The sequence below is a fragment of the Prunus persica genome, chromosome G6 (genome assembly GCF_000346465.2).
Source record: "Prunus persica cultivar Lovell chromosome G6, Prunus_persica_NCBIv2, whole genome shotgun sequence".
In the NCBI taxonomy this organism is placed as follows: domain Eukaryota; kingdom Viridiplantae; phylum Streptophyta; class Magnoliopsida; order Rosales; family Rosaceae; genus Prunus; species Prunus persica.
In genome coordinates, this window is record NC_034014.1 from 4444972 (window position 1) to 4457270 (window position 12299).

Genomic DNA, 12299 nt, shown 5'->3' on the forward strand with positions numbered 1-12299 from the left:
TTTCGTAAATTTGCAAAAATTGTGGATCCGGCAGGAAACTGGGCCAACATCACTGTGGCCGGGGTCATGAATTTCATGGGTCGCGGTCACCGCACTTGAAGAGTATGCAACTTCGAATTTGTCAACAGCAGGGAAATGGAACTATGAGGTGGCGTATTTTTGTATTATGTAACGATGGGGTGGCCTGTTGTTGTATTATGTAAGTTTGGAAATAGGATTTTATGGAATGATGAAGCCTGTTGTTGTATTTGTATTTGTGCGTATACAGTTTATCGGTCTCCAGTTCTGTGGCGATATAGCAGCAATAAATATGCAATAAACATGCGGATAGTGGCAATATTATGTCAATATCAGTACAATAGAGTGGTGATAGAGATACAATATGATCCTATTACAGGACGTACTGCATCAGAATATGTTTTAAATTATATGGTCCAAAAAAATACTAATAAATGAACAAAAAAGTAATTACAACCTGGAAAAAGGATGAATTATACATCCCTTAAAAGACAGATGGCCTACAGTACAGACCTTCAAAATGAACTCTATATATATATATATATATATAATGCATGCCTTGTAGCACCATCACATCCCCCCTTAAATTACAGAAACATGACACCCCAAAACCTCATGCTCCTTCCTCTTTCAACCCCTAAATTATCCATTGGATGCCCAATACTAGATCACTGCTTGGGGGGTGGGATACCCTGCAACTCCATAACAGAATTAGTAGGGGAGAGTGGTTCTGGGAAGACGCAGCTTTGTCTCCAACTTACGGTACGAGCTCAGCTCCCACCCTCACATGGCGGACTAGGGGGCTCCTCCGTCTACATATTCACAGAATTCAGCTTCCCATTTCGTCGATTGCAACAACTAGGCAACCTTTATCATGCATCATACCCCAACTTAATAAGGTTGGAGCCATTGGAAGACATATATGTTCATGGTGTTCATGATGCTCAAGAACTCATCCATTTCCTTGGAGACATAGAAGCATTTATTGCCATTGATCACACCCGCCTACCTGTGAAACTCATTGTCATTGATTCCATTGCTGCATTGTTCCGATCACAGTATCAAACAACACCGGCAGATTTGAAACGGCGGTTTGAAATGTTCTTCAACATATCTGGGACATTGAAGGGTTTAGCAAATAAGTTTGGGTTGGCGTTGGTTGTCACCAACCAAGTGGTGGATTTTATTGGGCCACATGATGGAGTGAATGGGGTGAGGTTGGGAAACTTGGAGTCCCTGGACACATCAGGCAAACGGGTGAGTCCAGCTTTGGGACTGGCTTGGGCACATTGCATAAATTCAAGAGTGTTCTTGGCAAGACATGAGCAATCTATTGAGGTTGACATTCGTAATGCTCCTTCAACAAGTATATGTAGTCAAACACACAGGACATTTCACCTTGTATTTGCCCTACATCTGACCTATGCATCAGCCGAATTTGTAATCAAAAAAGAAGGTATAGTCGGAGTATCACAGTAACTGTGTAATATAGGAATTCTAAGAACTTTAATGTTTAGGATCCATTTGGAATTACATTCCAGTCCCTTTAATTTCGCACTGAAATTATAATAGCAATCTGGAGGCAATACCGGTACAATAAAAGGTCAATATAATAGCAATCTGTCAGCAATACAGCATGCTGTAGCAATGCAACCCAAATAATGCAAATTTAAAAGAATTCCCATTCACCATAACACGAAACCCACCACAAATAAAAGTAGAGTTTACATGACCTACTAAACATTCCAGTCCCTTTAATTTCGCACTGAAATTATAATAGCAATCTGAAAGCAATACCGGTACAATAAAAGGTCAATATAATAGCAATCTGTCAGCAATACAGCATGTTGTAGCAATGCAACCCAAATAATGCAAATTTAAAAGAATTCCCATTCACCATAACACGAAACCCACCACAAATAAAAGTAGAGTTTACATGACCTACTAAAGCAACACAAATCATATTGTCTAAGATACATTGCGCAATGGAATATTGCTTTTACAGGTGCTTTTATTGTGGCCTGCGGAACCACACCTTGAGCACTTTCTTCTAATGGTGCCCTCTCCTTGCGAGGGAATTCTTAACTTCTTTCGTCTGCCTGGCATGACCCTTGCCATGGGAGGCAGCACAACTCGACTTCGAACATCTTCAGGAGTATCCCACATTCCGTGAGGTTGTACCGGGTAGATGCTATCCGAATAAGCATCCATCCAGGTTTTCTGAGTGTAATACCGAGAAGCCTTTGTGTATACACTTACTTTCAAGAAGCGGCAAACTGCAACTACATGCTTGCAAGGTAGCTGCTCAAGCTGAAACTTTCTACAACTACAACTGTTGTTCGTCAAATCTACAAGGTCGTCCATATCACCGTCCAAAACATTATACTGTGCATTATTAACTTTAACCACATTCATCCTTGCAGCATCCTCCAACCTGTTCCTCAACTTCTTCTCTCCAAAATTGGGGCACAATGTTGTTGTGCAATTCAAAGCCAACTCACGACGTTCGGTGAACCATTTCACAAGGAGATTAACAATTTCCCCTAGCAAATGAACCACTGACAGCATTCTTGCAAACCTAAGGACTGAGTTGATTGACTCCGCAATATTTGTTGTCATTACATTGTAACGGCGTCCATCCATGTGAGCTCTAGACCACTTATGTAACCCTGCCTCTTCAAGATATTGAGCAACATGTTCCTTTCGCTTGATCTTGTGAAAATGACAATCAAATTCAGCAATGGAATAAGATTTCGCAGCCTTCTCAAAGTGCATAAGTATGTGATCACGCTTTTTCAACTTGCAAGTGCGTTTCATGTTCCCCTTCATATGATAAAAGCATATGCCATGTTGTGCAGTTGGAAAAATTTTGTTCCACACATTCTCTATGCTAACATTGCGATCAGAAATAATAACAAGATTGGGACACTCACCAATGGCTTCATGAAGTTTAGTGAAAAACCAATGCCATGATGCATCCGTCTCCAAATCGCCGATCCCAAAAGCAAGAGGATATATATTTCGATTACCATCGAATGCATTTGCTACAAACATAACACCCTTGTACTTGGATTTTAAATGAGTGGCATCCACGGCTATCACTGGGCGCATGGAAGAATGGAACCCTCTAATACATGCGTCAACCGCCATAAATAAATACACAAAGTGATTGTTCTCATCAGTTCGAATGTGTGTTTTTGTGCCGGGATTCATACGCTCCAATTCATAGCAATAAGCTGGAAGGATATAATATGCCTCCTCCGCTGATCCTCTAATGGACAATAGAGCTAACTCCCTTGCTTTCCAAGCTTTCGAATAATGGATGGTGCAACCAAAGTTGTGTTTCACATCTCTCATAATGTCACTTGGTGTGTATATTGTCCGACAATCCTTCAACTTCCTTTTAAGTGAAGTGGCTACAAGTGCTGCGGTTGCTTGACGATGCTTGTCACTTACGAACCTCAAATCACATTCATGGACAGTTGTACACCTCACAATCATGAAGTTGTATTCTCCAATTCTCGATGCTCGGACCCGCCATGGGCATGGACGTTGACAACAAACCACAAGCAACCTCTTAGTGCAAGAGAATTGCACCTTAAATTCAAAGTGGCCTCTTAATGCCGTCAACCGTAACTCCGTCAACAATGCTTTCTTACTAGAGAAAATTTGCCCAACTGTAATTTTCGGATTCCAATCGCTTCGTGAAAACCCGCTGTCCAAATATGCTTCTTCATCATTTACACCGACTGCATTATACCGATTTTGTTCACCCATTTGACTCCAATAATGTTGACGAGTGGGTTCAGATTCTCCTCCTAAACGCATTTTTGGCAACTGGGCAGCTGTGTTCAAGCACCCCAAATTATGAGGGGCAGAGTACACTGACACTTCATTTCTTTCAGTACCATTATCACCACCATGCATCTCCTCCACCTCGCTAAAATCAATCATATCCATAAAATATGTCCCTACTTCACCTCCCAAATCAGTGACATTTGTATTATTCCAAGTTACTTCATTGCTTTCAACAATGGCAACTGAAGAATGACCCATCCGACTACTATCTGTCGTGATATGCATACTATGAACTACATCATTTGTCAGTCCTTTATCTTCTATACTCACGAGTAAGGGAGCTAGTTTTGAAGGTGTTACCTCGGAATTGTACTTCATAAAAAAATTGACATCATCATCGTCCCCAATCTTTATGTGCTTCCACTCATTCGAGGCCACCAAAACTGAGAATTTTAAGCAAACCTTGTCTTCCCTGCTGTTTGTATTACCAATCTGATGCACACGGTCCAACAGTCAGCCAAATTTGATGGTCCGTGGAACTATTAAGCCTTTTGAGTCACCCCCTTCGTATTTGCACATCTTCTTCGAGGTGACCCATTTTCCATTGTAGCACACGAGAATAACAATTGTCTCCATTTCTGACCATGACAAAACAACATTTCATTCACACAATATAACCACAATAACCATACAATACAATAGCAATATAACCACAATATAACAGCAATATATAGGCAATATAATGGCAATATAACAGCAATACGACTGTAAAATAAGAGGAACACATCAGAATCACACTATACAGATCTACTACATCAAATAGAAAATCCCAAGTTTCAAGATTCACATATCCAGACCAATCTAAATGCAATTGGTACAAACCCAGATGAATGAGCATGAATATTCAACAAAACCTAACCCAAATAAATTAAAGCCAAAACGAATTTAACACAAACCCAAACAATCAAACTATAACCCATTTCACATAATACTGATATTAAGAAAATAACCATCAACACTACCTTTTCGAGGTTGGCAATCCACTAGAGCTTCAAGGTTGCAAGCAGCTATTCAGAAGACATAGCTAAAGGGAGGGGTTCGCGATTCCAAACAGAGAGCAAGAGATCGAATAGGGGAGAAAGGGACATAACGAAGCTAGAGAGAGACAGCTGCGCTATGAGAAACAGAGCAAAGAGAGAGACAGAGAGTTGTGCTAGAGAGAGAGAGAGAGAGAGAGAGCCAAGAGAGAGAGAGCCAAGAGCGAGAGAGCCAAGAGAGACACAGAGAGGTGTGATAGACAGATACCAAAGAGAAAGAGAGCTGTGCCAGAGAGAGAGAGAGAGCTGTGTGAGCTTCTTCTCTCCAAAATTTCTGAACTTGTGAAAAATCAGCAATAAGTGGACAATAATTTTATATTTATAGGTGATAGTTGTACAAAAATTGGGAAGGGATGGTATTTTTAATTAAAATTATGAAATGGGTGTCATTTAGGGCTATTTTCCAAAAAAGTTTGTACCTTTCGTATGCCACGTGCCCAAGTGTTGTTGGAACCGATGCACCACAGTCAGTTGCCAGGTGGTGCACCGGATATGTAAACAGTATAAGTGCTGATTATCTTTCTATTTAAATTACTCTTCGTGCAAGAACTCATTAGTGTAGTAGTTTGAAGTAATTGTGCTTTAAGTATGAGTTCTGAGTTTGAGTCTTAACATTGATGTAGTATGTATGTGTGTGAGTTTAGTATGTTATAGGTCCTCTCAATAGGAAAAGTCCTCAAAATTACTCTTTTTATCGTTTATCAATTTATGCAGAATTACTAGATGAATGTAAAGAGAAGAAGATCTAAACTCTTATTTGTTTGGAAGAGTGTATAATTGGGGGTGATGGCATGGAGAAACACCATAACGCAATAAAGATTGCGTAAAATTCCTAATCAATAATGCAACGACGCGTAGACTATACTTCAATTAAGGAGGGGTGAGCAAAAATGTAACAACTACCATGTTTGCACAACGTGGATGGTTCGTGACTTAGGAATCAATCTTCTTATTAAAAATTCACACAATGCGGCCAATACAACTACAACCTAAGACTAGCCACACACAACTAGATATCGAACTTATACTAGATCAAATGCTAATTTGACATAATTTTACGGGCTAGTATAAGTTCAATAAAAAATAATTCTATATTCACAACACGTGTTAGAATTTGCGTGGACTTATAACTTTATGTGGAACATATTTTAACTTTTGAGTCTTTAAGTACAAGTAAACTTTCTAAATATATATATATATATATATATGTCCAAGTAGACTTCCAATCTCATACAAGTGCAAACACCCGTTTGAATGTTTTGGCTTTAGGGTTTATCGCGTGGCGTGTCTCTGGCTATAAAGCTCTGCTCTGCTCCTTGCTCAAGAGTCAATACTGCTCTGCTCTGCTCCTTGCTTGCCATAAACGGCATCATCACAACCGCTGCCTCCTCAAGGTCCTGCTCCCTTCAGTTGACCTTGTTCTCAAAACGAAGCTTTTTTTATATTCTAGCTTTCAGAATCCTTGTTGGAAAAGAGCAAACTTTCGTTTGGTACGCTCCCGAAACCCCAATGGGTTTTTGTTCTGTAACTTTTCTGGGTAATTAATCCAGCTTTTGCTTGTGTTATTCGAGCAGGTACGGTTGAAGGCTTTTGTTCTGGTGTCTTGGACAAGACCATTGAAGGTAAGAAACACTTATTTTCTGTTCTGTTCAAATAGTTTTTATTATTATTAAGAATTAGTGTTGCATGAGTTCGAAATTAATGCCTGCAAATAACTGAAAGCAAAATGCAGGTGTAATTGTAGTGGCAGTCACTGCTTGATTAATCTAAGTACATGTTTTGTACTGTTGAGAAGTTATGTTTTTTAAGTTGTGGAATTTTTTTTTAAAAGCTTTTTATGATTTATATTTTCTAATGGGCTTAAATTGGTTTTGTGAAAATTGTTCTCCTTGTTAATTTGTGATAATAGTGGAAGCAGCCCAAGTTATAACAATCCATGGCGGATGAATCTTTGAACAATATCAGCTTGAAGGCCTTGGTGAATAAAGGGAGCAACAGAGTTATCTTCATAGAGTCTGGTCATGAATTCATAGATGTTCTCATCAGTTTCTTGACACTGCCCATGGGAACAATTATCAAGCTTGCTCGCAATCATTCTGCACCACTGGGAATAGGTTGCATGAAGAATTTGTATGCAAGTGTTAAGGATATTGATGTGCAGCATTTTCGGACTAATTGTTGGGACATGTTGCTAAGTCCACGAAATGGAGCTGGACCGATTGTAGAGAACCTCGAAATGAACATTGATGATTGTGATAACACACGGTTCTTTAGATGCTCTAATGGTCCTTGTTGGACTCCAACTAGGCTTAGTTATTACAATACCGTTCCTTGTCGTTGTGGAAATCTAATGAACATCGCAGTCGATGTTTATGCTAAAGCTGGTCATGAGGTGTTTGTAAAAGGACCAGTGAGACTAATAATTAGTGATGATTTGCAAGTCCTGCCCCCAGAAACTTCAGTAAGCTCTTCTTTGTTAAAGAAGGCTGGAGCCATGGATTCAAATACTATTGAAGAGCTGAGTTTGGATATTGGAGCTGATGAGGTAAGAATTATTCCAATATCTTCTTTTTCTTCTTCAAATTGCAATTTTGTTTTCTGATCTTTACAAATTTCGTCTCTCCTTTCCAGGTTTTTAATTTACTTATGTGCTCATTCGTATCAAAGACGCCCCTGACCGATATTTTTCTGAAGCGTAGACCACGATCAATGTTTAACAAGAACATTGGCACTCAACAAATTAGTATAAATTCTCGAATGATAGAAGAGGCGCGCAACATGTATTCTGAAGCTAATGAAATTTTTGTGAAGCTTATAGTTAGCAAATCTAAGAATGTGGTTTGTTACGCAGAAGCCGGGGAGGATTTTGTTAACTTACTTTTCAGCTTCCTAATGCTTCCACTTGGTTTTATATTAAAAGCAGCACGTGATGTTTGCTTGAAAGGATGCATTGATCGCTTGTACAAAAGTGTCAGGAATCTTGATGGGCGGTTATGGAAGTCTGATACGCGCAAGGAACTGGTAGTTAGGCCCAAGCCTTCCCCTGGATTTTGTTACCAGAACCATCCTTTAGGAATTGAAGAGGCCTCAAATGTTCTTGGTGATCAAGCCGAGATTGTGGACCCCTTATCACAATATTATGAGGATGAAAACGAAGACTCAAGTCTAGGTTTCTTAAAAGGACCTGCCATGTTTATGGTAACAGACAGTCTTGTTGTAAGCTCGATATCTCCGATCCTTGGCCTGTCTGTTCTGAATGATATGAATGTGCCTATCACTGATGTTGAAGTGCAAACAGTGCATGTGGGCGTGGAGGAGGTGAGAGTTTTGATTTATAAGTTTTGATTTCCTCAGTTGTCCAAGTTTCTGTCGAAAGAAAGTATATTTTGATAGTTAAATCTCGCATGATGTTTGATAATTTGGTTGTGTTTGTTAATGCAGGCTTTTGGTCTTTTGGTGGCTTCTTTTGGTTGTGAATCTGCTGCTCTGACCAGTGTCTTCCTTAGAAGATAAAGCCAGAACAATGAGGATCTATTGGAAACTAAGTGTAACCATGCTGGTTGAGCAGTCTAGTTTTGTAAAGCACATTATAAATCCTTCTTTCTCTAGGTCTAATTTTACATACACTTTTATGGGGTTTAATGCGTTTTCAATTTTAAGTATTTTAACACCACTGTGGGATATTCATTTGAATAACGCCATCTGGAGCAATTTACCAGATTGAATTAATGGGGAGAACCTAGAATGTTGATACATCGCATTACAATAAAAGAAAAATTAGGTGTACAATCTTTTTAAAGAAAATCTTTATATAAGATAATATATAAGATTCAATGAAAAGCCTAGAGATAATATAATAAAGAAAATGTAATGCCATTACAGTTTCATATAAGCTTCCTCAGAATGGATTCAAACTAAAAACATAACTTCGGCCATTTTACAAGCTGGATTTAGCAGGGATATCATATCAGCCAGTAGAAATTTAGGTAAACCAAGCCATGTATCCTGATCCTCGTTGTTCTTGCTTTGGCTACCTCAGCAAAACACTGGTTAGAGCAGAGTCGGTAACAAAAGAAGCAACCAAAGGACGAAACGCCTGCAGTGCAAAGACAATTAAAACATCACAAACATGAAAACAGAAAATAATTTCACAATACATGACCAGGATATTATGTGTGTGTTTGTCTAAACAAAATTTGAGATTAAGAAACAACCACAAGCCACAAAATGAAATAACTCACCTCTTGGTCGCCCACATTCACCACTTGCACCTCAATATCATTGAGAGGAACACTCAGTTGGTTCAGAACAGACACACCAATGATTGGAGATACTGGTCTCCCAATGAGACTGTCCTCTACCATGAACATGCCTGTCGTTTCAAGAATCCTCGAGCACTGCCATCTGCATCATGCACGTACAAAACACATTGACGTGAGGTTCCATTTTGTTCGTGAGATTATTGACGAGGGAAATATTCTTCTTCAGAAGATTGGGACCGCTGAGAATCCTGCGGATATGTTGACAAAGCCAGTTTCGTTGCTCTTGTTCCTGGTGTCACCAACCAAACGGGAATTTACATTGATATTTTGGTCACGAACGACGTTGGTCAAATACAATACGGATTTTTGCTTCGAGGTTTTGAGCCAAGGTGGAGATTGTTGATGATTGGCTCAAAAAATTAGTCAAAAGCAAAACTGCTTTCGGTGCTTTCGGCTAGCAGAAAAATTGGAGACAAATTAATGGCTAGCATTGATGGCTTACTTTTACCTTTTGACTTGTGTGTTTTGCTTTTGCCATTGGGTGGTTGAGGAGACAAATTAATGGCAAGCATTGATGGCTTACTTTTACCTTTTGACTTGTGTGTTTTGCTTTTGCCATTGGGTGGTTGAGGAGACAAATGTTTGGCTTATAAAAGGGAACATGCATTTGGGAAAAATAAAGAGCGGAAAGCACCGAGAGTTGATGAGAGAAGAGAGAAGTTGGGAGAGAGAAAAATAATAGTTTGGGCAACTAAGCTTTTGTTGCTATTGTTGGTTATTTTTCCCTCTCTAAATTGTACTCAATTTGTATCCCCTTTATATTCTTGAGTGTGTGAGCTTGGGTATATTTGGGGCTTGAGTTTTCTGAGTGGTTAAACACTATTGTATTCTCTCATTGATTATAGTGGAATACTCCGTCGTCTCCAAACTGGATGTAGGCAATTGCCGAACCAGTATAAATCTTGGTATTGTTCTTGTTGATTATTTTGTTCTATTTTTCTCCTGCCAGTAGTTGTTTATTTTTCACTCACAGTTGGTTGACGCTTCCGCACAACATCTTTGATACTAATGAGCAGATAAGCAAATCAAAAACCTGACAAAGAGCGTTTTAAAGCAAACCCAAGAGCAATGGTTAGGAAACTAAAGAGTAAACTAACAAAACGCTCCCCTGCATCTGCATAACAAACCATCTTCTTTCATTTGCAAACCATTAGCTTCACATAAATGCTTCTTTCCTCATTCACCCCGTCTCCTTCCATTCGTGGTTTTTCACATATTTCTTCATTAAAATTTTCATTGATCAATTTTTGTTATGGTTCATCCTGTAGCACAGTTTCTGTCAGAAGGTGTCTGACTCAAGTTTGCACATAAGCAAGCTCAAAATTTGTATTGGAACAAAAAGTGCTAGAAAGGCATGGATGTTGTAAAGCAAATATATGTGTAGCCCGCATGTTGGAAGGGCTTTTGCCTATAAAAGGGTTCACCCTTCCTTTGTAATATGCAGATCAAAATAAGACTGAAGCTATAGGAACAAATCCTACATTTTCTCTGCTTCTAAATTCTCTCCTCAATCTCTTAGTTTTATATCACGTTATCAGCCCGATTTCTCTATCTCTAAATTCAGAGCCTCAACGCTCTCTCTCTCTCTCTCCTTAACAACTCTATGCACCTCCTCCCAATTCTGGTTCCTGGAACCGAATCTTTGGCCTGCTGATAAGAAAGCAAGACTCTGCAATGATGAGTTTCTCTTTCATCCACATGTCCAATAATGGATGCTCCAGATCCAAGTCCCAAGTCAAGGTCCAAATCTTTCAAACCACACCAACTTCGTTATCAGAAGAAAGAATTTTTTTGATCTTCTCCAAGTCCAAGTCTCCACCTCGAAATTATCATAAGAATTCATATCATATATTTTTGTGTTGTCTTACCAACCAAACCCAGCCTTGCTTTCAGTATCAACCACTGTGTGGCCACCGTTCCTCATCTCCTTTAATAAGCTCCCCATCAAAGCTCCAACCTTTTGCTCTCTTCTGCAAATAACACAAGGCTTACAGAGCTGCAATGGCAAAAGCCTCCGCTCCGATAGCCCCCCAACTCTTTCTCAGATTATTCAACAAAAGTAATGGGGAAGAAGAGAAAGCACAGCGAGGCTGAGGCTGCGACTCGAGAAAAGGAGGAGGAGGTCGCTCCAGAGAGGCCTAAACGAACGCTTTCCGGTTGGAAGGAGAATAAGGATGACCAAGTAAACCAAACTGAATCAGCGACATTCTTTAGGAACAAAGAGAAGGTATTGGTTACTTGTTCTCGTCGGAATAGCTACAGTGAATGCTGTGCACACAATAGGGGAATTGAAGCTTACTGGAAATCATCTAAAAAGAGTCAAGACCTATTCTGATTTGTTTATTATCCAATTTTAATAAAGATGCCCACTGGAAACTTTTGAAGGAAATGATCACTCAGCAAGGGCACAGCTTTGGGTGCTGAGATTATTGGCACAGCACCCTTGTTCTCGTCCACAAATTTTTCTCAGCCACTGACCCAAGGAAAGTGCTAAAGCATCTTTTGATGAGAACAGCAAAACCCACCGAAAGAATAAGCGATAAGATCTCCGCTCCCTTATCTTCTCTATTATTTTAATATTATATAATTATATTGATCATAAAAAGCAAGTAAAGATGTACAGGAGGAACTTGTTCAGGTTCACGTTCATCCACTTTATTTACAAAATTATAGGAAGACTAGCCCTATGGTTTGTCTCTACTTTTCTAGTTACATATATTAATATATTAATATATTAATATTATATTATTTCCTATTTCCTCTAGTTTTGCGGGGAATTCCACCGAAAGAAAAAAAAATGGGGAGGCAATTCAAGTTGACAATATATATATATATATATATATAATATAGTATATTTATTTGCTATTCTATTACTAACCACTAACAAAAATGGATTTTTGATAATATTAAACATATTATTAGTGGAAGGCCGTTAGTAATACTAATACTTTTCTTATCTTATTCAGTGGTGGTTTTATCCCCACATTTATTTTATTTACTGTATGGTGTAGGTTCATTACTCATACAATTTATTTACTGTATGATGTAGTTTTATTACCTATAC

The 12299-nt window shown here is 38.9% G+C and overlaps 3 protein-coding genes and 1 long non-coding RNA gene across 5 annotated transcripts; 2 read left to right on the forward strand and 2 right to left on the reverse strand.

Annotated features, from left to right (window-relative positions):
* On the forward strand, positions 527-1497 carry LOC109949482 (DNA repair protein XRCC3 homolog). Its single transcript, XM_020565152.1, has one exon. It carries the CDS (start codon positions 616-618, stop codon positions 1495-1497), a length of 882 nt encoding a protein of 293 aa, XP_020420741.1. The 5' UTR covers positions 527-615.
* Positions 1987-3846, reverse strand: LOC109949485. Its single transcript, XM_020565155.1, has one exon. The coding sequence runs from the start codon at positions 3844-3846 to the stop codon at positions 1987-1989; it is 1860 nt and encodes a 619-aa protein (XP_020420744.1).
* Positions 6171-8572, forward strand: LOC18775593. 2 transcript variants are annotated; one of them, XM_007207738.2, is made up of 5 exons: positions 6171-6403; positions 6488-6535; positions 6823-7458; positions 7545-8231; positions 8355-8572. In XM_007207738.2, the coding sequence occupies exons 3-5, from the start codon at positions 6850-6852 to the stop codon at positions 8424-8426; spliced, it is 1368 nt and encodes a 455-aa protein (XP_007207800.1). In that variant the 5' UTR covers positions 6171-6403; positions 6488-6535; positions 6823-6849; the 3' UTR covers positions 8427-8572. The 2 variants fall into 2 exon arrangements, with proteins under 2 accessions (XP_007207800.1, XP_020422300.1); XM_020566711.1 differs by having other exon boundaries at positions 6171-6307.
* LOC109949878 lies at positions 8768-9310 on the reverse strand. The gene is made up of 2 exons (XR_002272184.1): positions 9155-9310; positions 8768-9009 (listed from the first exon to the last, which is right to left on the reverse strand). It is a non-coding gene; the product is annotated as an uncharacterized LOC109949878 (long non-coding RNA).

Coding starts and splice junctions, on each gene's coding strand:
- LOC18775593 (XM_007207738.2), top strand. CDS start 6,850: ATGGCGGATGAATCTTTGAACAATATCAGCTTGAAGGCCTTGGTGAAT. Junction 7,459..7,544: donor TGGATATTGGAGCTGATGAG/GTAAGAATTATT, acceptor TCTCCTTTCCAG/GTTTTTAATTTACTTATGTG. Junction 8,232..8,354: donor TGCATGTGGGCGTGGAGGAG/GTGAGAGTTTTG, acceptor TTGTTAATGCAG/GCTTTTGGTCTTTTGGTGGC.
- LOC109949482 (XM_020565152.1), top strand. CDS start 616: ATGACACCCCAAAACCTCATGCTCCTTCCTCTTTCAACCCCTAAATTA.
- LOC109949485 (XM_020565155.1), bottom strand. CDS start 3,846: ATGCGTTTAGGAGGAGAATCTGAACCCACTCGTCAACATTATTGGAGT.